This window comes from Trichomycterus rosablanca, chromosome 1, assembly GCF_030014385.1.
Source record: "Trichomycterus rosablanca isolate fTriRos1 chromosome 1, fTriRos1.hap1, whole genome shotgun sequence".
Classification (NCBI taxonomy): Eukaryota; Metazoa; Chordata; class Actinopteri; order Siluriformes; family Trichomycteridae; genus Trichomycterus; species Trichomycterus rosablanca.
In genome coordinates, this window is record NC_085988.1 from 25,326,536 (window position 1) to 25,352,762 (window position 26,227).

Genomic DNA, 26,227 nt, shown 5'->3' on the forward strand with positions numbered 1-26,227 from the left:
TTTAGACATTAATGGCTGTATATTGAGTTATTTTGAGGGAAGAATAAATTTACACTGTTATATAAGCTGCACACAGACTACTTTTCATTGTGTCAAAGTGTCATTTTGTCAGTGTTGTCCCATGAAAAGATATACTTAAATATCTGCAGAAATGTGAGGGGTGTACTCACTTTTGTGATACACTGTATATATATATATATATATATATATATATATATATATATATATATATATATACATATATATATATATACTATAATTTATCAGAATGGACTATTATGTTGTTAAGGTAACATTAATAAAATAAGCTGAAGAAACCATGCTGAAAATTAGGCATTTATCTTTCATATATGGATATGATTTCTCATAATGATGTTTCTAATACAGATATGATATGATGTGGCACAGATGACTGACATTGCTCTTCAGCCACAGTATTATTCTACCATGGTTATGTATCCTGCAACTGGTGTGGGAATTTGCCTGCCACCTCCATGGTGGGGCATGCTCCACCCCATTACACCAATGTCAGCTTATAAAATTAGAACGTTTTTATGTGTCATATATACAGTACATATACACATGCACAGTATAACTAAAGGCTTTTTCTGCATAACCCGCTTTGTTTGGAAGCTGGAGTCAGAGCATATGGTCAGCCATTGCGTGACACCCCTGAAGCACACAGGATTAAAGGGATTTCTCAAGTGGATTTAAACATTGGCTGCATAGCAGAGCCGGAATCCTCCAATTGATAGCCCAAAGCTCTACTCACTAGACTACCACTGTCCCTATATGTCCCTATATATATCCCTATACATTTTTGGGAAATAACAGCATGAAAGGTCCTTCTAGGTCCTGATTTAATGTGCTTACTATAGAACAGGACCACCACAGAGTAGGTTTTATTTAGGTGGTGGATCATTCTCAGCACTGCAGTGACACTGACATGGTGGTGGTGTGTTAGTGTGTGTTGTGCTGGTATGTGTGGATCAGATACAGCAGTGCTGCTGGAGTTTTTAAATACTGTGTCCACTCACTGTCCACTCTATTAGACACTCCTACCTAGTTGGTCCACCTTGTAAAGTCAAAGACGATCGCTCATCTATTGCTGCTGTTTGAGTTGGTCATTTCTTTAGACCTTCATCAGTGGTCACAGGACACTGACCACGGGGGCGCTGTTGGCTGGATATTTTTGGTTGGTGGACTATTCTCAGTCCAGCAGTGACAGTGAGGTGTTTAAAAACTCCAGCAGCACTGCTGTCTCTTATCCACTCATATCAGTACAACACTCACTAACACACCACCACCATGTCAGTGTCACTGCAGTGCTGAGAATCATCCACCAACTAAATAATACCTGCTCTGTAGTGGTCCTGTGGGGGTTCTGACCATTAAAGAACAGGGTGAAAGCAGGCTAAAAAAGTATGTAGAGAAACAGATGGACTACAGTCAGTAATTTTAGAACTACAAAGTGCTTCTATATGGTAAGTGGAGCTGATAAAATGGACAGTGCGTGTAGAAACAAGGAGGTGGTCATAATGTTATGCCTGATCGGTGTATATACTGGGTAATTCTGTTTCTTTAATCAAATAAATTATGTTTACACTGAGGTTATTTTGTGTGATAGATTATTATATTTTGATTTTAATGCTTAGAAATCGATTAGTGTGACAAATATGCAGTAGAAAAGAGGGCAGTTAACTTTAACTATAGCTAATAACCCACTTCTGTTCATCCAAAATAAATAGCTTTAGCCCCAGTTTTACACATTATAAAACCAAAGTATTAACTTTGTTTATCACTAAGCTGGAACATCTCTGTTCTCTGGATTGACCCCCTCACCTCTACTGTTAATGAAAGCTATAAACCTCAGCTCTTGTGTCTTTAAGGTAGACAATTACAAACAAACCTATTCACCCTTTCCGTTTACAGGGCACAGTGGTGTAATAAACCGGTAGCAAAAAATAAATAAATATAACACCACTTTAGTTTAAGAAATAAATGTAAGCAATTTGTTATACCCTGTCCTCCACTGTCTCCTCTAGAGGTGGTCACCTTTGTCAACAAGGTGTGAAGAAAGTCGTGTTCAGCCGAGACCCTGTATGTAAACACAGACACACAGGGGAAATGCAATATAATTTACTTTTTATAATAAATGGGACTTATGTAAAAGAGAGGCTTGCAGTAGACAGGTGAAGGATGAAGGAGCTGAATAATGAAGGTAAGAAATGATGATATTGCAAATTAGAAAGGAGAGGCTACAAGATATCCATTAAAGAATGGTGGACTATTGTATATAACTTACGGTTGAAAAGGAATGAAGTACTGCTTTTCTTCATCACATTCAGCCTTTCCTTTAATGATGTCACTAATGTCCATCACTGGTAGGAAGATAACACATAACTTAAAACAGATCTACTGAGAGCCTAACAGCCTGCCTTCCAACGTCTATGACAAATATGACAAAATGTATTAGGCAAAGTATACCTAATCTATTAAAATTTGATTAATTGATCTATTGCCAGAATTACAAAATCTACTTTTATGGTCATTTCACAAATATAAAAATAAAGCAGCACCGTACAAGACAATACACTATATAGCCAAAAATATTTGGACACCTTACCATGAGCTTGTTGGTCATCCCATTTCAAAAACAAATAATAATAAAATAGACTAACCATTCATTTTTTCAGCTATAACAGCTATGTTTAGTAAAATCAAGTTAATTGTTACTTATTCTAGTGCATAAAGGTAGTCATACAAAGTACATGCACCGATCAGCCATAACATTAAAACCACCTCCTTGTTTCTACACTCATTGTCCATTAGCACTCTGTAGTTCTACAATTGCTGACTGTAGTTACTCTGCATGCTTTGTTAGCCCCATTTAATGCTGTCCTTCAATGGTCAGGACTCTCCCAGGACCACTACAGCGCAGATATTATTTGGGTGGTGGGTCATTCTCAGCACTGCAGTGACACTGACATGGTGGTGGTGTGTTAGTGTGTGTTGTGCTGGTATGAGTGGATAAGACACAGCAATGCGGCTGGAACACCTCACTGTCACTACTGGTCTGAGAATAGTCCACCAACCAAAACATCCAGCCAACAGTGCCCCATGGGCAGCGTCCTGTGACCACTGATGAAGGTCTAGAAGACCAACTCAAACAGCAGCAATAGATGAGCGATCGTCTCTGACTCACCACCACCATGTCATTGTCACTGCAGTGCTGAGAATGATCCACCAACTAAATAATACCTGCTCTGTCGTGGTCCTGTGGGGGTCCTGACCATTGAAGAACAGGGTGAAAGCAGGCTAAAGTCTGGACTACAGTCAGTAATTTTAGAACTACAAATTGCTTCTATATAGTAAGTGGGGCTGATAAAATGGACAGTGAGTGTAGAAACAAGGAGGTGGTTTTAATGTTATGCCTGATCAGTGTATGTTAAACTGAAGAACAACATAATTAATAAGGAGGACAGATGTCAACCTTGATGCAAAACCATTTGGGTTTGTCCATGGAATTGTTTCCAACTGTGTTTTAAGTCAAACGATTTTCTGTTGTACTGTCAGTACAAAAATGTGAAATTCTTGTCCATTGTAATTGCACATGCACTATTAGATAAAGAGGATAACTATAAGGTTGCTCCAGGGTATTCCTTTGAAATTGTAATCTAAATCACAGTAAGGCAGTTATAATGACAGTTCAAATGTTAGTAGTCACCTCTGCAGCAGGATATTTTAGATGACCACTTTAATCACAGAAGACCTAACACATAAACCATGTAAACTCTACTCCTCTTTTATTTCTGTACCTGCAACCCCAAATGGTCTGCGCAATCCTGTGGTGCACTTCTTATTGGTCTCCTTCAGGTCCATACGCCCCACACGTACAATCTGACATATTAGATAGATCTTCTCTCTGTTCAAGTCTTTGTTTCCCAAATCCTATAAAGAAAATGAAAGTAACTTTTACCTAATTATCAAGTTAAATTGGGTATGTTGAGATCAGGGAGAGCATTAAAAATCGGTTGGGTAATAGGCCTCTAAGACTGTGGTTCATTATTCTTGCAGGCAGACAACATATCTAATTACATTTGACATATGCTTTAAGTTGTAAGCGATTTTGGCTTAAAGGTGGGAGCAAATGGAGTTTTATTAGAGGCAGAGCTAAACACAGTTTGAGATTCATAAAACAAACTATGCCTCCTGAATGTGAAGCTTACAATAAAGCTGGCAGTTAAAGCAGGATGTGTCTCAAATCACTCATTGTAAGTGCTGAATAGTATGTCTTATTAGAGCACAACAATCATAAAAGTTATATACTGTACAGGAACTGATCTGGGTTTGAACCAGGACATTCCATATGTATTCACTGTAAATACCACTGCCTGCCAGAACTGTAAACTTGACATGAGGACATTTTACATGAGGAAAATAAATAATAGCTTATTGGGGCTAAACTATGTGCTGATAAAAGAGTAACACCTGGCACAGATGCACTTGTTTCAGAAACATTCTGACTGGCTATGAGAGACTGTATATGACATTCATTGTGCTGTGATACATTTAGATGTTACATGTTGCCCTCTTGTGTTGACTTACAGTAAAGACCACTTTCAGGTTGTTGAGCATTTCCACATCTTTAGGAAAACCTTTTTCTCCCCATCTTATTAGATAATTTTCACTACAAAGAAACAGAGAGATAGTAAAACAAATATTTAACAAATATGTTCATGAAAGGGAACAATTAGCCCAACACATTTTCTTCCATATTTAAGCAAAAAGATGTATAGTTTTTAATGGCTACACTGAAGTTATAACTTTGTTGCTAACATATTCAAGAAGTTTACAAGGCACTTGTTTAGCATTATTCAAAGTACATAACTGTAAACTGAGCCAAAACATTAGGACCACCCAATGAATATGCTTTCAAATTCCGCCAAGACATGGACTACACAAGACAACAGAAGGAGTCCTGTGGTTTCAGGTACCAGGGCATTACCATCAGGTCCTTAAACTCCTGTGTGTTGCAAGGTGAATCCCACAGTGCAACCTGGTGCTATTTCCTCCTTATTTAAGCATTGCACATGCTCAGCTATCCACATAATCTTAGAGAAAATACAAGGGATCTTCAAAAAGTTTCCTCACTTTTATAACTCCCTGTTGGCAGTTTGTGGTTTGTCCCTTCTTAAACCACTGTCTGTGGGCACTCCTCCTGTTTTGAAGATTATTCACCCGCTCATTTAGTCATAAGATTTAGCCTTGGGACATTTAACATATGTACTATTATCAGCCCAAAAGTTAATGTATCCTTAAATATGACATGCACAAATGTTCCAGTGTTTTTTTCCTCTCTTCGGGAAGAGGGGCTCCTAATGTTTTGGCTTATTATTGTATCAGGTCTAAATTAGTATTTAGGTCTAGCTAGTATTAACTATACAATAAAGTTATGACTATACAGCGAATTCAAAAAGTATTGAGATCTGACTTGAACTGACCAACTAATCAAATGCTAATGATATACACACCTGATAATCATTTGTTTGAGGGGGTCATACAGCGACATGAAAAGCTCGGATTCTTCTCCAATGCGACAGACAAAATTGCGAACAAAGACGTAAAGGCTGTGTGTGGGAGAGGACTGGATGCGTGCCGAGACTCCAGAGTGATCCATCTGGACGTTAGACTATAATAAGGAAGCATAAGGGTTTATGTACAGTTAGTATAGTGATTATCGTTATAGTGATTATAGTTACTCTATGACATGATCAGCAGCATACATCATTGTGATTGTGAAGCTTTTTGGATGATTTAACGGACTGTAAATAGGATTAATTTTATGGTGACCTGTCTAACATTTGGCATTAATAAACACTTATATTCTAGTGCAAATGTATATAAATCACAGTGATCAAGGTCTTACTCTTTCAAAATTACAGCTCGTTTACTTTGGCTTATTTTGACTCTAAATACCTAGGTAAAAATAAGCTGTATTTAAATAATCTTGTTTGGGTTGTATGTACTCCTTGGTTGACATGTTAAACTCAAAAATATTGGTAGATGGTTTTAAGAAAACAGCCTTTCTAACTTATATGTGAACTTGAAGCTAGCAGCTGAAATTTATCCATGAAAGTAATTTTTGTGATCATCTCAATTGATTGGTAGGGGCTCATTGTTGGTATAGTCCCAAGAAACTAAGAAATGCAAAGAAATAATTTTTTTAACATTATTTTTTTGGTGAGACCATTAAAGGGTTAAGTAGGAGTCAGGTGTGATCACAAGTGGTTAACTAGTTATATTTATAGTTCAGTTTTGGAAAAGATTTGGTTTAAATGTTAAGACTTAAATACTACTTCGGATGAATAAGAATATATGTTAATAAGACATCACACAGCACAGAGCATGGTGCAAAACAATTCTGTTTTTGCACAAACACTGCATGTCATTTCCATAATTAGTTACAGCAGTAACTGAACAATTGGTCCAAATGTTTATAATATAAATAACATACATGTAATAATGATAGTTGTTGTGGTAAATCATTAATCATAATAAATACAATTTTGCTAATGTCTTAATACTGGGACTTGCAAGCTTTATATGAAGCAATACATTATCTATTGCCAAAATCTCATAAAACTTTAATTAAGAACACTTTTGAGAAAATAGACAAGTATATTCCTCAGACCTGTTCTTCTTTGATGCGTTCTGTGATTTTAGCCGTAGCGTCCTCATGAGCCCTAAACAGACTGATGACACTGGCATTGTCAGGGTCCAGTATATTCCCATCACCATCCCTTACTACCAGATCCAGTTCCAGTATCCTGTGCAAAGTGAGAGTCAGTTATAAAGAGAAAGTGGACAAAATTATGTGAGTGATCTGAAGAGAGGCTTTGTCCAAACTGAGAGGTGAGTAGTTTATTTATTTTATTTATTTATTAGGATTTTAACATCATGTGTTACACTTTGGTTACATTCATGACAGAAACGGTAGTTACTCATTAAACAAGATTCATCAGTTCACAACAGTAATTAATATCAAACACAGTCATGGACAATTTAGGATCTCCAATTCATCTCACTTGCATGTCTTTGGACTGTGGGAGGAAACCAGAGCTCCCGGAGGAAACCCACGCAGACATGGGGAGAACATGCAAACTCCACACAGATAGGACCCAGACCGCCCAACCTGGGGATCGAACCCAGGACCTTCTTGCTGTGAGGAGACAGTGCTACCCACTGAGCCACCGTGCCGCCCCTGAGGTGAGTAATAACATGCTTCTTTTTTTTCTAAAGAAAGCAGAACTACAGACTGGACTGAGCCATGGTTTCACAGACAGCAGGTTGTCAAATGAGGAGATGGCAGGTCTGTATGTGATAAATAGAAACACTTCCACCTGGAGCGAATTAATGCTCAACAAAGGGGCAGGTGACTGAAGTAAAGGCAAATGAAAATTGTCATTTTTATTTGAAGTTGTCTGTCTTTTTTAAAAGATGGTTATATTTTTGTATTTGGCATATTTAAATAAAAAATGAGGCCTGATTCGATCCCCAGGTGGGGCGGGCCGAGTCTTTTTGTGTGGAGTTTGCATGTTCTCCCCATGTGTAAAACCTGACGTTAAAATCATAATAAATAAATAAATATCACTATGTTTTAATATAATGCTGACTAGTAGGTAGTGTTTTAGGCCTGTGGCCATGCTAGTAAAAAGGAGATAAATAAGAGCAACTTTAAATGATTTGTCAACAAGCAATGAGAGCAAAAAAGAATAAACAGTAATTATTCTTTGAAAAAAAATCAGTTAATTTTTAAGAAATTAAAATTAGCTAAATTTGAACATTACGTTTTGCACAGAAACTGAGAAACACATAACAGAGTTTACTTGTTCCCATAGTCGATTTTAGATGTGACTTTCTGTTTTAGTTCCTTAAACTCATCGCCGGGCAGCGTGCCGGACAGTAGCTGGGAACGCCATTCCATCAGATCCCACATCAGTGCCTGCACCTGGCTAAAACGAACCTTCTTATTGGTCTAAAGAGTCAGAAACAAAACCACTCATTGGTCAAAAAGTAAATATATGACTAAATTACAATATGTAATGAATTTTAAAGCCCCTCATTGAAGTTTATAGTATATTATTTTTAAAATTGATCTTTTAAGACATACATATACAAAACACATACATGTGTATTCCATTCATACTTCTTAACGCAGAAACAATACTTATTGTACCACAAACAGCTGTTTCCAGATGCTTCCCCATTCTCTCAGTGTGGTGGTAACTTCTTTAACAAGGGGCATCTCAGCGGAGTACACAACCTCTTCATTTCTAAATAAAGGTTTAAAATAAGTCAGGTAAATATAGTGAAGAAAACACAACAACAAGCAGTGATTTAAGAGATCCAAGCACCAGTAGGCCTGAATTACATTTTACTACCAGAGAATCTATTTCCAAAATAATGGTTTGGTCATGAGCTAATAAGGTTTTTAAAGCCTTTGCTTATCGACATTGATTTTAACTAAAATACATCAAGTAGGATGGGTCCCTGCTGAGTCTGGTTCCTCTTAGGGTTAATTTTAAGGGAGTTTTTCCTTGCCACTGTCGCCTGTGGCTTGCTAAATAAGTTAAGCATCCAGGTGCTTTAAGACAATGTCTATTGTAAGAAGCACTACACAAATAAATTTGACTTGACATACACTGATCAGCCATAACATAGAAACCACCTCCTTGTTTCTACACTCACTGTCTATTTTATCAGCTCCACTTACCGCATAGAAGCACTTTGTAGTTCTACAATTAGTGGTGGGGGTGGCCAAATCAGCCTAACCAGTAATGAGTCAACTGCCCCGTGCACTCTCAGTGCCTGTTCCAAGCCCAGATAAAAATAAGAGGGTTGAGTCAAGAAGGACATCCTGCTTAAAAATGTCAAATTGGACTGGGGATGGGGAGTAGGTTGGTATAAAATAAGGCATGTGTCAACATGATACAATTCTATATATTCTAATTCAAATATTTAAATTGAAAGTTACCTCCTTTTTTCAATGATAAATTCCTTCAGGTCAACGAAGTTTGCTGGAAATGCCCCCTGCAATACAGAAAAATAACATCAAATTAGTTTTCATTTAGCTGCTTTTATAACCAATACTAAAGCACAAGATGTACAGTTACAATAAAAATTATTCAACCCCCATTGCAATTTAGGTTTATTAGCAAACTTTTAGCTATTTGCAATTTACCAATCAAACAAGAACAGTAGTCTCAGAATGATTTAACCATCTAAAAAGAATCTCTCATAAGAGCACACATTTGCAAATCAAACTAATCAAGGGCTTCATTAGCTGCATCAGATGTGATTGAGATAAAACACATCAAATACCTGGACTGAATAGGGGTTTGTTGACTGTGACGTTTGATTGCATGTTAGAGATATGATTAAGTGGGCACTCAGGTGGCACAGCAATAAAACACTCTAGCAGAGCTAGTCGGTTTGGAACTCAGCTCTGCTATCTGGCAGGCTGGGTGCCTACATAAACAACGATTGGCCGTTGTTTATACAGGGTGGGAGCCAGACAGGAATTCCTCATAACTGATGCAATTACAACTTCTGCTGGCTGATTGATGGCGCCTGCACAGAGACGAGGGATGGTGAGGATCAGGGTCCGTACACAAAGCTGATCCGCATATGAACTCGCCTCGTGCAGGTAAAAAGATGCAGTCGGTACTGCACATGTGTCGGAGGGGGCGTGTCAGTTTTGGCTCTCTTCAACCAGGGCAGGGATTAGCATCAGTGGAGAGGAAGCATAATGCAATTGGGTAACTGGATACGCTAAAAGTCGGGAGAAAATGGGGAGTAAATGGATAAACATATATATATTTTTTAAAAAGAAATATGATTAAGTGATTATTATTAAGTGGCATTTTGTGTAGACTGTGTAGAAACAACTTGTTAAATTAGTTGTGTTGAGCTATTTAAAGTTATAAATTTAAATTCAATTTTGATGATAAACCTAATTTTCAATGAGAGTTGAATAATTTTAATTGAAACTGTACATGAAAACAATAACAAAGAATCAGTCACCTACTTTTTGCTCTTTGTTCCGGGTCAGGTAGCCCTTATACCAACCTAAAATCACAGTAACATTTCATTTTAAAACAAATTCTCTTGCAATATCTTAATACATTTTTTACAACACACAGTTGAAGTTATGTAAAGTTATACATACACCATATATATCCACCAAAGGCTCAGTTTTTGCAAGCAATGATGTGTCATGGCCCAGCAGTTTGTACTAAACGTTACTAGAAAATAGTCAGGTAGTTTAAAAAAACATTGCTCAATGCAATGCAAATAATTTAGGCATTGTACCATCTACCATACATGATATTGTGAATGAGGCCTAAAATTACTGTTAAATGTGCATGAACTTGAGTGCTCAGAAAGTAGTGCACTAGAAATCTCTAATCTCTGCCTGGAAATACACTGATCAGCCATAACATTAAAACCACCTCCTTGTTTCTACACTCACTGTCTATTTTATCAGCTCCACTTACCATATAGAAGCACTTTGTAGTTCTACAATTACTGACTGTAGTCCATCTGTTTCTCTGCATGCTTTGTTAGCCCATTTAATGCTGTTCCTCAATGGTCAGGACTCTCCCAGGACCACTACAGAGTAGGTATTATTTGGGTGGTGGGTCATTCTCAGCACGGCAGTGACACTGACATGGTGGTTGTGTGTTAGTGTGTGTTGTGCTGGTATGAGTGGATAAAACACAGCAGTGCTGATGGAGTTTTTAAACACCTCACTGTCACTGCTGGACTGAGAATAGTCCACCAACCAAAAATATCTAGCCAACAGCGTCCCTTGGTCAGCATCCTGTGAGCACTGATGAAGGTCTAGAAGATGACCAACTCAAACAGCAGCAATAGATGAGCGATCGTCTCTGACTTTACATCTACAAGGTGGACCAACTAGGTAGGAGTGTCTAATAGAGTGGACAGTGAGTGGACACTGTTTAAAAACTCCAGCAGCGCTGCAGCACAACACACACTAACACACCACCACCATGTCATTGTCACTGCAAGGCTGAGAATGATCCACCACCCAATTAATACCTGCTCTGTGGTGGTCCTGTGGGGGTCCTGACCATTGAAGAACAAGGTGAAAGCAGGCTAAAAAAGTATGTACAGAAATAGATGGACTACAGTCAGTAATTGTAGAACTAGAAAGTGCTCCTATATGGTAAGTGGAGCTGATAATATGGACTGTGAGTGTAGAAACAAGGAGGTGGTTTTAATGTTATGGCTGATCAGTGTACATTAAATGCAGTAAAATATACATTTACTGCATAGTTATATGAACACAATAATTTGTATTGATTCTAAGCTCACACACAGCTACCTGAACACTAGAATTTAACATACCCTAGGCTGAATTAACTGGCGAGTCTATTATTAAGGTTTGTTTTTGCTTGTGTGACAGATTAAGCTCCTTCTGCATTATACAGAACTGACTTTAGAAAAAATGTGGGCATAGGTGTGATTGTTTTTTAGCACTGTTCATAGCCAACTTTTGCAAAGGTTTTTTTTCAGACATCGGCTTACAGATCATGACTGTCCCTGCAAGACTTTTGTCACAGTAGAGGTAATTTACTCACACTGTGTGCAAAACTATGAAATTTCTTCACATCAGGGTAGAGGGCAATTAATAGTAAAACTTGTAAAGTGACCCACAAACACACAGTCTTACCGTCACACGCCTCCTGTATGTGCACCGTTTCACCCACCACAAGAGATAACTGCTTCTCTCCACAGGCTGTGAAATTCCATTTAACTTTTAAATGAAAGAGAGAGAGAGAGAGAGAGTGGGGGAAAATAATTACAAACCATTCTTTATTCATGTTCTTTAGCATTAACCTAATTTCCAGAACAGTTAGAACATTTTGTAAAATGCAATAGATAGATAGGTAGGTGGGTAGGAACATTTATTCTCTTAAACCTTTATTTACTGACAACAGCAAAAAGATTAAATTTCAAGTGTTTTCACTGACCAACTTAACTCTATTTATCAAATATAAACAATTTAAGAACACTCAAAAAAGTTGGGACAGAGGCACATTTACCACATAGCTGGTAAATGGCAAGGCTTCTTCTCCTTCTTTTGGCTATTGCCACAACATTTGTCTTCATACTGACCTGTCCTGACCATCCTCCTGTGTCACTCCTGCCTAACCTCATCTATTAGCCTGTCCATGACCATTGCAAATAAATGAAAGGACTCAGAGTTGACCCGTGATGCAGTCCCACTTTCACTTTAAACCTGTCTGTTATTCCTATTGCACATCTCACCACTGTCACACTGTCCTCATACATATCTTCCACTACCCTCACATATTTCTCTGCCACTCCTGATTTCCTCATACAATACCACAGCTCCTCTCTCGGCATCCTATTATAAAATTTATCTAGATCTACCACCATATTATACTTCTCCATTAACATTCTCAAAGCAAACATTGCATCTATAGTTCCCTTTGCTGACATGAAACTACTGTATATTGCTTCTCACAAATCCATACCTCTTTTGTCCACCTAGCTTCTGTTACTATTTCCCAGATCCTCATGCTGTGATTGACTAACTTTATGCATCTGTAGTTGATGCAACTCTGCACATCACCCTTATTTTTAAAATTTAAACCACTACACTTCTTCTCTACTTCTCAGGCATCCACTCACACTCCAAGATTTTGTTTAACAATCTAGTTAAAACTGCACTTACATATCTTCTAAACATGTCCATGCCTCCACTAGTAGTATATAATCTAGGCCAACTGCCTTTCTATTCTCTTTATAGCTGCCTTCACTCCCTTCTTGCTAATCCAAAGGCACTCCCTGGTTCACTATCTTTAAGGCATCTAACCCAGTGGTCCCCAACCACCAGGCCACAAACTGGTCTGTGGCCGCTACATCAGCAATAAAAACACTACTTTTTTCCAGGTGTTATTGTCTCCAATCACCCCTAGGTGGGAGCAGAGTCTCGTTGCAGCGAAAAAAGCTCATTTGTTAATAGTACAGTTATTATGTTTTAAATTCCCCGGCCCCTGCCGGTCCTTGAAATTATATCTTATCTGAAACCGGTCCGTGGTGCAAAAAAAGTTGGGGACTGCTGATCTAACCTCCTGCCTCTCTCATTTAAATTAAATGTGGTAAATGGCAAGGCTAAAAACCAATATTCACTGCACATGACGTTTGATGCTTAGGAATTTCCATGCTTCTGTAATAAAAAAAAACAATTTGGGCTTTAAAAGGACTTGGAAAACCCATGTCAGTATACACAGTTTATCAGCACATTCACTAATGTAAGTTAAGACTCCCCTATGCAAAGCACAAGCCATCATCAACAGTTAGAAACTAAGCTGGACTCAAATAATCCATGCTTATAACATTATTACATAAACTTAGCCTGCTGTACCAAAAGCAATTGCAAGAGCAAGCCTACACAGAAAACACCACATTGCAAAAAGTAGCTTCACATGGTTGTTTAGGAGGAGGTTCACACTTCTAAGACAATAGCACCATTCAGTTTGAACAAAATGTGTAAGGACAAGAATAGAACTACAGCTCATTGACAATAGCAACCGCAAAAAATGCAGAACTGATCATTCAAAACTGAAAAAATACATAATATAAACAATAAGATATTGCATACAATATACCAAAAAAACATGCATGAGATCTCAAAGAATTCAATGTTCAAGATTAGGTCTCATAGGGCTCAATTGTGACTGGAACTGAGTGCAGGTAAAAAGATGCAGTCGGTACTGCACACATGTCGGAGGGGGCATGTGTCAGTTGCGAAGCTCCTCAGTCATCAGTGGAGGGTTGTATCAGTAAAGGTAAAGCATAACGCAATCAGGGTGAAATTTGGGGAAAAAAATCGGGAGAAAAAGAGGGGAAAAAAAGCTGACATAGTCATAACACACTGGTAAAAATACACAGCTTGAACAGTGCATGTCATTTTATCCACTAAACCAGTACTATTTAATAGGCAGCCCACAAATCTGAACTCTGAACATTAAATGGAAGATATATAATAATAATAATAATATAATTTTGTTGTAGCACAACAAGTCTTTGGCACATTGCAAGTGAATTAATGGATTACAATGCCCGTGCATAAACAAGCAACCAACTTTCTAAAACAAAGACTTTGTCAATGTCCCACATGCAGTTTACTTTCAGAAAAAAATGCCTGATAAAAAATAAATAAAAACAAACTGTTGGTGATGTTGGCTTGGTGGGTAGCACTGTCGCCTCACAGCAAGAAGGTCCTGGGTTTGATCCCAAGGTGGGGCGGTCCAGGTCCTTTCTGTGCGGAGTTTGCATGTTCTCCCCGTGTTTATGTGAGTTTCCTCCGGGAGCTCCGGTTTCCTCTCACAGTCCAAAAACATGAAGTCAGGTTAATCGGAGACACTGAATTGCCCTATAGGTGAATGTGTGTGTGTGTGTGTGTCTGCCCTGCCATGGAGTGGTGCCCCGTCCAGGGTGTTACTGTGTGCCTTGCGCCCATTGAAAAGCTGGGATAGGCTCCAGTACCCCCCGCGACCCTAACTGGATAAGCGGTTAAGAAAGTGAGTGAGTGTTTGTGATGTAGTAGTATGTAATTTGGGTCAAAGTGAATGTGAGTCATTTACATGATTCTGTGCCACTACCAGATTTGATTTAAAATAAAATAATAATTGCTGTATTTATTTATTTTCTGTTCATTGTCACATTGACTTTTAGTTTTGTGTTTGTGACCTGTGATAAATATAGCTACATGAGCTTGGGTGTACTTTGAAAATCCGTTATAAATAACACACTCACCGCATTAGAAAATTCAACCTGAAACTCAGTTACACAAAGAGGAAGACATACATCAGTTATAAGCAGAAATGTCACTGCATTCTCTGGGCCAGAGCTCAACTCAGATGGACTAATAGACAGTAGAAACATGTGCTGTGGTCAGACAAGTACAGGTTTCAATTTGTTTTAGAGAAGTGCAAAAAAATGATGTAACATAGTGGTAAACATGCTTCTGTTCCAAATTTTTAGTGTGTAGCAGGCTTCAAATTTTGTATTTGTTTACACTGAAAAAGGTGGTGGCACTGACAAAAACAGGATATGAAGCTGTAGTTTGCACAGATGAAGATGCTGTAATTCTCGTTCTCAGAGCTGAGGATTGACAATAATAGGGATAAGATTGTTAGAAGGACAGCACGGTAAGGATGTTTTGGATACCAAGTTAAAACGGGAATGGGAGTTGAAAGAAGGGTGCCCAATGGAATGTAGGTCTGGACTCATTTCTGGCCACTCCATTGCTTTGTCTTAATGCATTTAATGGTGATTTTGAAGTATACCTTGGGTCACTGTCCTGCTGGAAGACCCATGCCATCTGAAGAAGAAGATCCAGCTTTCTGACACTGGTCTCTATCTTGTGCTTCAAAATTCTTTGAATACCAGGTTTCATGATACCATGCACACAGTGAAGACATCCAGTGCAGGAGCAGCAAAGCAACCACAAAACATCTGTGAATCTTCTTCATGTTGAACTATAGAAACCTTGTTCTTCTTTTTGAATGCCTTATTTCATTTACTGTGAACAATTGAATTAAGTGCCTTACCAAAAAGTCTCATATGTCCACAGAATGTTCTCAGAGAAAGATTGTGGCTTCTTTGGGTGGGTTCTGGCAGACTCTAGTCTGGCTTTTTATGTCTCCTACCTTAGGGTTCTATTTTATTCAAATGACAAAGGATAATGCAAGCTGACACTGTGTGACTTGTGTCTGCTGGTCAGTTTAAATTAATTCGGAGGATGAATGAGGTTCTTTATCCACCATTTGAATAATCCTGTGTTGCAATCTTCTATAAATCTTACTCCTGGAGGTCAGGTACAGTACCATTGGCTGTAAACTTCTTAAGGACACAGAAACATTGAATTCTTTGGAAACTGACTTCTAGCCTTGAAATTGTCTATGCTGTTTTACAGTTTTGGTTCTCACATTCTTAGACAATTCTTTTCTCCATGCTCAGTGTGGTACATACAGAAACAAATATTGGGTCACTTTTCTCCATGTTACAAGTGTGATATCTATATTGCACACTTGTTACACACCTGTCACAGGTGAGATTAAATACAAATTAAAAGAGCATAATTAGATTGAATTCCAATTATTTCTTACAATTTTGAGAAGGAGAAGATGCCAATAATTTTATCCAGTCAGTTCCAGACTTGACTTTCTGGTGTTTTTTGGTGTTGATTTAATGCAAATTAAAGTAAGTCAACATGTGAATACCAAAACAGTTGCATTATTCCCTAGGAAAATGGTGCATTTTTAAAAGATGTGCAGTGGTGCCAATAATTTTGGTCATGCCTGTAAAAACTTTATTGAGTTACTTGCCTTGTCTTAATTTTAAAAAACACCTCTGTGTGTGCCTATGTCTGGTGTGTGTGTGTGTGTGTGTGTGTGTGTGTGTGTGTCAATTTAATTTGAATACTACTATTTCATGTCAAAATAACTTCTGTGGAAAAAGATCTATAACACCAGGTTTGTACAACACATGCCTGAGCATTACATACACATTTTGTTTTGAGTTTAATTCATTGGTAACTTGCTAGTATGTGTAAGACCAACTTTCAATCACATAATTCCATTCAAAATGCCAAAAATCACAGATTTTGACAGAAATTAAATCATAATTGTGCATCAGCAAAGCCACTATCACAGGAAACACAGCAAACAAACTGGATACTACCAACATTGTACTGCAATACTTACTTAATATTTCTTATGCACCTTTAGCCTATAAATAATAATTTTTAACTGAGACTTTTATTTACTTAATACTTTTTTCTATTGTACCTTGAGCTGTTGTAATACTTGACTTTCCCTCTGGGATTAATAAAGTGATCGATCTATCTATCTATCTATCTATCTATCTATCTATCTATCTATCTATCTATCTATCTATCTATCTATCTATCTATCTATCTATCTATCTATATATATTCCCTATAATAGCTTAAATACCACAGCTTTATACAGTATATATATATATATATATATATATATATATATATATACTGTATATAGCTGTGGTATTTAAGCTATTATAGGGAAATTTGAAGAATCGGGAGAGGTCAATATTAAAAGAGAACTGGAAGACAAAGAAAACTTTAAAAGACCAACAAGAACCTGGCTCAGCATCTGGCAGCTTCATTAAGATGCCAAGTTGACCCTTTTACAGTCTTAAGAAGCTTTATTAGGTATATGTACACTGATCAGCCATAACATTAAAACCATCTCCTTCTTTTTACACTCACTGACCATTTTATCAGCTCCACTTACCATATAGAAGCACTTTGTAGTTCTACAATTATTGACTGTAGTCTATCTGTTTGTCTGCATGGTTTGTTAGCCCCCTTTCATGCTGTTCTTCAATGGTCAGTTAGTGTGTGTTGTGGTGGTATGAGTGAATAAAACACAGCAATGCTGATGGATTTTTTAAACACCTCATTGTCACTGCTGGACTGAGAATAGTCCACCAGCCAAAAACATCCAGCCAACAGCGCCCCATTGGCAGCGTCCTGTGACCACTGATGAAGGTCTAGAAGATGACCAACTCAAACAGCAGCAATAGATGAGCGATCTTCTCTGACTTTACATCTACAAGGTGAACCAACTAGGTAGGAGTGTCTAATAGAGTGGACAGTGAGTGGACATGGCAGCACTCCAGCAGCACTACTGTGTCTGATCCACTCATACCAGCACAACACACACTAACACACCACCACCATGTCATTGTCACTGCAGTGCTGAGAATGATCCACCACCTAAATAATACCTTCTCTGTGGGGGTCCTGACCATTGAAGAACAGGGTGAAAGCAGGCTAAAAAAGTATGTAGAGAAACAGATAGACTACAGTCAGTAATTGTAGAACTACAAAGTGCTTCTATATGGTAAGTGAAGCTGATAAAATGGACAATAAGTGTAGAAACATGTTATGGCTGATTGGTGTATATATCCTATATATATCCAACAATGGTTGGTTTTCTAACAGAAACACTTTAAACTCTTATGGAGGTGGTGGGAGTGGGGATGGCATTTTCAACAAGATCATGGACAAGTGTACACATACTTTTGGTCTGCAGTGTTATCATTGTTCATATTCAAACATTATCAGGGTGGCACGATGGCTCAGTGGGTAGCACTGTTGCCTCACAGCAAGAAGGTCCTGGGTTTTATCCCCAGGTGGAGCAGTCCAGGTCTTTTCTGTGCGGAGTTTGCACTGTGTGGGTTTACTCCGGGAGCTCCAGTTTCCTCCCACAGTCCAAAGACATGCAAGTGAGGTGAATTGGAGATACAAAATTGTCCATGACTGTGTCTGACTCAGTAAAATCTTGTGTAACGAGTAACTACCTGTACTGTCATGAATGTAACCAAAGTGTGTAAACATGATGTTAAAATCCAACTAAATAAATAACATACATTATCATTGTTCATAGACTAAATTACTATAGTATAAACTGACATATAAAACTGCATGGAACAGTATCTGCACTGTGTACACTGACACTTCATTTCTCTACTTCTAGTTCACTTCTTACTTCCTCTCTTGTTAACTTCCTGTGTGCAACCACATAAACACATATACAAACGACTATCAAATCATATGACACAACTATCAAGTGTTAAAGCTTAGTTTGATATAATATGTGTTTAATAGACTATGGATATGTGGAATGTAACCTTTAGAAGGCAATCCACCCCTATGCTGCATGTGATGTGCTAGTTTTGGAAAGGCCTAAATGACTAGTTCATACTAGTTATGCTATAGTGGTTTATGCTGCAAACTTAACACAATAATTTTAAGCAGATATTTCTCCAGTTGTATTAAAATGACCACACAAATGTTTTAATGCATTGCAAAAGCTTTGTACTACATGTACTATATAGACAACTGAATTACAACAGAACACTATGCTTATTAAAGCCTCCAGTTGATAAACACTTCTTAAACTCCTATAAGCTCATTAATACAATAAACAAACATTATTATGAATATACAACTACATCCACACAGTAATCATTCTTTAAACTGCACAATTAGCATGGTAATTTTAACAGAATCTAGAGGGCAACACCTGCCCACATCCTGCAAAGCAGGAAGCACATTGAGCATCCACAACCTCACCATAGACACAAAAGATAACACGATTTAAACCCACTTACCAACTCCATATCTTTCAGTGGTGGTCCTGGTCCATGGAGTCATGATGAAGCAAGACAATGATTTGTCTCAGTTCAAGTTCCTCTCTGGCTCTTTTACTCTCTTCTGTGTCTTTCGGATAAGAGTATGAGAAAATGAGAGCTGTGCTCCTCCCTCTGTCTTCCTTCCTCTTTTTAATTTTTCACATTTCTACCCATGCTGCATTTCTTTATACACCCAATTATAGTATTTTGACTTGCACACAAACATCCAATCAATTATTTTACTTATATAATTCATCACATCAGGCAGAGTTTAACTTGTCACATAAACTATATTCAAGCTTGGATTTTATAGCCTGGGTTAGCTTGCTGTCTGAAAAGTTAAGATTTGGTATTTTGGCACAGAAGAATTATCTTGTTGAGTCTCTTAGAAGTTTGTGCTTCTTTGTAATTAACTTTTTCGTAGATGATTTAAAAACAAAGCAGAAAAAAACATATTAATAAAAAAAATAGGCCACCTGCAACCCTAATGCAAACGCTTTGATGGTAACTTATTTTTAAGCAGCACATTGCTGCTGCTTGTAGTGTGGGTGCCACACAGCAATAAGGGTTCAAGGAACCTAGGGTTGATCCTTACCTCCAGGTCTGTGTGTAACTTATCACAGGCCATACTCCTTCAAGTATTTACCTACATCTAGAGACAATTGAGGCAATTGAAGCAATTGAGGGTTAAGGGCCTTGCTTAAGGGCCCAACAGCGGCAACCTGGCAGTGGTGAGGACTGAACCAGTGACCTTTCAATTACTAGCCCAGTACCTTAACCACTAGGCAACAGCTGCCAATAGTACCCAGAAGAACACAGGGAGAACATCTAGAAAACAGAAACTAGAAGTAAAGACAGAACACAAGTTCTCAGGGTGCATATTTCTCTGTGGGCACCTACATTACTAGCTGTACCATTGTGCCACACTAAAACAATGGCCATTGCACCAATAATAAGTTGAACCTAAATTGATTGTATTGTTTTTGGTCCTAATTTTAGCATTAGTTATGTATATGTATAGGTATAACAATGCACATATTTTTTTGCATCAATATGATAATTAATTCAGGTGGCAAAGTGTTTCCAGTTTGACAGGTTTTAAGGGAAGGTTTTTTTAAACCCTGGGTCATGACCCTTGGGTGTGTTGCAAGCCAAAAAATAGGTTGCAGAGCATAATAATAATAATAATTAACTAAAAAAATTTTAACAGGCACAAAAAAAAGAAATGAACTTGTACACGTACACCCCTTTGCGCAGACTTAACGTTACACCTTGTAATCCACAGTGGGACCAGATTGAACCAACCATTTTCATTCATTAACTATATTTCGTTAGTGTTGTGTTTTGATGAATTTTATGTGTTTTAATGTGTTACCTGGGTCATTGTAAAAATCATGGATAAAATGTGGATTGCTTAAAAAAAGTTTAAAAAACCCTGTCTAAGAGCATACCATGCAGAATATATTTCATCAGGCCCTAAAACAACCAAGGACACTTGCTAACCCCATGACAGACCCTGGCTTTTGCTGATAACAGTTGGGATGGTCTGTTTGGTCTTTCAACCAATGCTTCATGTTTTTGAAGCATGCGGCATCAATTTCTTCCAAAAAAGATCTGGAGTACTGATTCGTCTGACTACAATACATGTTTCAACTGTGTAATGGTCCATCCCAGATGCCTTCGAGCCCAGAGAACTTGACACCCCTTTTGGACATGGTTTATATAAGGCTTTTTTATTTGCACAGTGGGCTATGTTTTAAGTGGTATTTGTAAATGTAAATCCGAATTGTAGTGCTTGAAAAAAGTTTGCCAGAGTAATCCTTTGTCCATGTGATTATATCAGCTATTAATGAATGACAGTTTTTGATGCAGTGTCATCTGAGGGTTTGGAGGTCAGCTTAAGCTTGTGCCCTTGTCTTATGCACTGACATTTCTCCAAATTCCTTGAATTGTTTAATGATATTATGCACTGTAGAGGGTAAAATAGGCAAATCCCTCCCGATCTTTTTTTGAGGAACATTCGCATTTGTTGACAAACTGGAGATCCTCTGCCTATCTTTGTTCCTCAAAGACTCAGCCTTTTGTGGATACTGCTTTTGTTCCAAATCATGATTATAATCGCCTAGTGAAATTTTTTTGTTGTTTTTTTTTCCCCCTTTTCATTTGTTATGAATGAGAGTTCAAAAATATAATAAAACTGTGCAAACATCTTCCACTTGTGAAGAAACAACATGAGTCACAGAGTGGATTACAAACTAGATCCAGTGGGTATTTTTTTTATGAAAAATATAGACTTATTAAGTTATCTAAACATTTTACCATTTAAATAATTGTTTATACCCTCCTGATTCCCACACTTTAGAATTTCAAAAACAATAAAAGCCACCGATTTATTGAGGCTGCCAGCAGATGGCACTCTTCTCTTTAACTAGCAGAAGTACGCTGTAAAAAAATCTGTTGTACTCACTGATGTAACGTTTGTATCTTGATTAGAAAGGTCTTTTCTGATGGAGTTGTCAACGAATGATCTAATGAGAATTAAAATGATTATATGCTATGGTCTTTACACTCACCAGATCTTACCAAACTTAACACATGGACAGATTTTGGACAGATGAGTAAGATAGCACTGTTTTCAAAACATCAAATAGGGAAGGAAACATCTTTATCTTTAATTAGCAGTACAATAATTATAAGCATCACATAACGTGGATGTGACATGTTAAAAACATCCTGCTTTTGTAAAAAAATGAATAAAAAAATAATAAATAAAAACATTTACATTTTCGGCATTTAGCAGACGCTTTTATCCACAGTGCACAGTCTAAGCAATTGAGGGTTAAGGGCCTTGCTCAGGGGCCCAACAGTGGCAACCTGGCAGTGGTGGAGTTTGAAGCAGCAACCTTCTGCATACTAGTCCAGTACCTTAACCACTAGGCTACAACAAAGAGACACTCCATTTTACTTCTGCAATTCCTCTCCAGAAATCATTATGGTCTGTTTGAAACATGAAATAATCATTTATAGATAAATAAGAAGTATGGTGCCACTGGTCTGGTCTGGCACTAATGCAGTTGGCCATGGCTGAGGCTGGATGGGGATTTACCTTTTTGCCCCAGCAAAAGAGATTTCTGCTGTGTGGTTAAGGCACTGGTATGAATGGTAAAAGAATTCAGTGGGCATAGCTTGATCCTCTGTATGTATGACGATATATGATGGTATATGGTATTGCTGAGGGTGCAAGTGTGCTCTAGTCTCTAATTCTTCTTATGCCAAGTTCACACTACACGACTTTCCAAGTCGTCAGGTCGCTGTACAGTTCACACTACACGACTGAATCTTCTGCACCGGGGAGTCTTTCAGTCGGTGTATATTTCACACTACACGACTGATCGGCGATAGGGGGTTTCACACTACACGATCCATCACCAACTGGAATCGCAGGCGAGCTTCTCTGGTCTCCTTTTTTTCTTCTTTTAAACAAAAACACACGTGAGAAGTGATGAGGGTTTTAATGACACCACGTCCAAAAATGCACGTCAACAAGTAGCGAGTGATCAAAGTGTTTGTGGTCTGATGTGCAGCGTAAAATCAAAGAGAAAAATAAATGAATCTGAGTGGATTTGGCAACACAAACAGTATATGGCTTGTTCTGCAGTAAAGTGGATGTTAATTAATAATTTTGTAATGCAGCGTGGGTGTTATGTTTTGTAGAGGACGATCAAATCAGAAATACTACGTGTGTGTGCCGGTGTATCCTGATATAAACTATATCCTCTTCTGCATTTCCCCTCACACCGTATCCTGTGTTCTCATTGGCTGTTCAACATGTCACTCATTCCCAGTTGCCCATCTGAGATCAGATATCTGACATGCTAGAAAACTCAATCCAGTCGCCGAGCGGTCGGCAAGCCGGTCGGGTCGAGTTGTTGGATAGTTCACACATAGCGACTGAGAGCCGAGTTTTGATCGCCGAGTGAACGCTGAGTTGCTCCCGACCCGGAAAATCAATCGCCGACCAGTCGCCGAACGAAAATCAGGGCAAAAATCGTGTAGTGTGAACTAGGCATTAGCTAGTGTTCCATGCAGCAGAGGAATTGCAATTGGAAAGTGAATTTGCATTTGAAAAAAAGGAATAAACACTTTGCACATACTTTATGTTCAGCGTTTTAACCCTCACAGACACCCACCCTCTAACATTAGTGTTCAGGTTATGAGCAGACACAGGTCTGAAGGACGTACCCATTCAAATTAATATTTTATCCCTGTGTCTCTTTGCAGTAACATATTAGATTTTGTTAGAACAACCAAGTTTTTACTCTGCATGAAGGGCACCTGCTGCTTTTACTACTTAGCTTTTCGATCAGGTAACTTGCTGGTAAATTCCCAGATAAATGTGTTGTGTTTGAATGGAGCTATTGATAAATCTGATACTGAAGATAAACTAATCATTCATCTGTGCTCATTACTGGAATTAACAAAAGACCTAGATGTTATCTCATGGGTTTACTTAGTAAACATACTATGACTCAGACACATAACAATGCAACGAAAATCTTTCATACAGCAACTGTAATTTGATTAATCATACATTCTATTATATTTACCCATAGTTAATTCCGGCAATCACTTTATGCAATACAGCAGGTTGCCAGGCACTACTTATTTCTCCTGCTGAATAATACCAGCACTTAAGGGATCCATAGACTTACAAAAGGGGGAATCATGTATTTAATCATTTTTATATTTGTCATTAAATATAGTTTATTAAGAATATAGACAGCAATTGAATGTCCTTCATTTAATATTTTAATGCTCCAGGCACAATTTAAGGGATGGAAGAGAGATTTCCTGAGCGTCCTGGGTATTAACAATTGGCTTACTGTTTTACTAATTTGAGTGTCCCAGCTTAGTTAATGCCTCATTTAATACAATTCATCCTAATGAGTAGGGGTGGGGTACTGCAGCCCAAAGCGAAAAGCTCTGGCCATTTATGTCAATGGTATGATGGATTGTGGAGTGTTCAAGATTGTCATTGCGGGACTGCTCAAAGTCAGAGGTACCAAGGGTGTAACAAGACCACCTGTGCCATTGCCCCTTCTATACTGTCTATCCCTTGGTCTTCACCACTGTTGCTCAACACCTCTGCTGGTGTATCCACAGTCAAGGCTGCACAAACTAAACACGTTTGCCTGCTGGGACCAACCCAGCCCTGTATACACCACTTTCCGTAGAAACCCCAGTCAATCGGTCTACAAGATTACTGGGTGGGAAATATGGGTCTAACCAAAACTTTTACTCTATGAAATGATTTTTGTATATATACTCTAAGATATTTCATTTTAATAGGTTTGCACACCCTTGTAAATACACTTACTAATCTCCCAATGGGTATCCAAGCCTTGTCTTGAATCAGATGTTGGTGCACTATGGTCTGTGAACGAACAACAACAAGTCCCTTTAGATTCATAAGAAAGGACATACATGGGTTAGGTGGACCATTGTTAGAGGGGAGGGGAGTTGGCAGATGAATGGGACGCTTGGCCACTTGCTCTGTATGCTGCCAGGTCCTCTATTTGGATAGTATCAGACTAATGACATTGAATCCACTTTTTATCTGGTGTAAACAAACAATGTATTGCTCTAGTGTCACCTGTTCAGGCACTTTCTCTGGCATCTCTGAATCCAGCCACAGCAACCTTTTGCAGGCATCCAGCAGGCTCTACATAAATGTAAACAAGTAATCTCCCTCCCACTGTGTCATCACATGGAAGTGCCAGCAATGTAATTCTGGCATCAGCCCCACTCCAGCACAGCCTGCTTTGTATCTAAATAGAACCTTGTCTCACATGGCAAGCTGTGGGCAGCCAGCTGAGCTTAACCTGTCAGCAGGGCTTGGATGTGCAGCACCTACTCACACCAGCTGCATGCAGATGTGAATACCTGAGCTGAGCAGGACTAAAACCAGTGGACTCCTGCACCTCACAAAGAGCAAACATCAGTAGAGATACCTCTTTATCCCATTCCGTATCAAAAACAGATAAAAAGACAAAATTGTTTAAGAGTTTTTTGAAATGCTGATGAGATATTATGCTCAATGTAATCTCAGCTGCTATGGCTATTATCATGGCTAAATAATAGGTCCCATTACTAAAGAGCAAAGCACACTCTTCAGTCAACTGATCTGGATGTCTATAATAAAATCACAAACAGTTCTCAAAGGGAATTTTTCTCTTCTTGGTGATCTTACAAATGTTCAAGATGCACTAGACCAACACCCTTGACTTCTTTTGTCCTTTTTGTCTTTAGCAATAACTAGTGGTGACAATGTAGCATTCACAGAAGAGAACACTATCTTATGCATCAAAACATATCATCTGTCAGGATAGCAGAATGTGAACGACTCAGTACTTTTGCTCATTCACATGCAACAGTTTTTGACATCTGTAGATGAGTTCTTTAAGCTGGCTTTTTACAATAGACATTGTCTCAAAGCAACTTTACAAAATCCAGGACCAATAGATACAAAAACCCCTGTTGAGCAAGCCGAGGGCGACTGTGGCAAGGAAAAACTCCCTGGAAATTACAGGAAGAAACCTTGAGAGGAACCAGACTCAGCAGGGCCCATCCTTCTTGGGTGGTCTGGAAGATACTTTAAATAAGTAGGATTTACACAAATCATACAAACACAGAATTAAATGAACTAAAAGTTATAACTGGCAATAAATAAATAAATAATAGAGTTGTTATTCGGTCTAGTCTTCAATAAAGTCTGTAGTGAGTTCTTGTCATTCTTGGTGCAATTACGCCAGACCCGTCACATCCGGCAGGAGCAGCATCATTGTCACGGCAGTCTCGACTCCATTCCTTAACCTTGGCGGGTAAACAGGTTTCCATCAGAATGCCCTTGGGGTAAAACAACAGA

At 38.3% G+C, this 26,227-nt stretch overlaps 1 protein-coding gene across 1 annotated transcript in view; it reads right to left on the minus strand.

The window, feature by feature from the left end:
- Positions 1–19,365, minus strand: part of LOC134309206 (dedicator of cytokinesis protein 2) — a 235,737-nt gene extending 216,372 nt beyond the window's left edge. Inside the window, exons 1-12 of the mRNA XM_062990847.1 lie at positions 19,282–19,365; positions 11,759–11,842; positions 10,091–10,131; positions 9,038–9,093; positions 8,240–8,336; positions 7,890–8,038; positions 6,695–6,830; positions 5,535–5,692; positions 4,609–4,690; positions 3,819–3,951; positions 2,306–2,381; positions 2,022–2,098 (exon numbers count right to left, since the gene is read on the minus strand). Coding sequence (XP_062846917.1) covers positions 2,022–2,098; positions 2,306–2,381; positions 3,819–3,951; positions 4,609–4,690; positions 5,535–5,692; positions 6,695–6,830; positions 7,890–8,038; positions 8,240–8,336; positions 9,038–9,093; positions 10,091–10,131; positions 11,759–11,842; positions 19,282–19,324 — 1,132 coding nt within the window. The 5' untranslated portion in view covers positions 19,325–19,365. The remainder of the gene's footprint in view (positions 1–2,021; positions 2,099–2,305; positions 2,382–3,818; positions 3,952–4,608; positions 4,691–5,534; positions 5,693–6,694; positions 6,831–7,889; positions 8,039–8,239; positions 8,337–9,037; positions 9,094–10,090; positions 10,132–11,758; positions 11,843–19,281) is intronic.
- Positions 19,366–26,227: the final 6,862 nt, after the last annotated feature.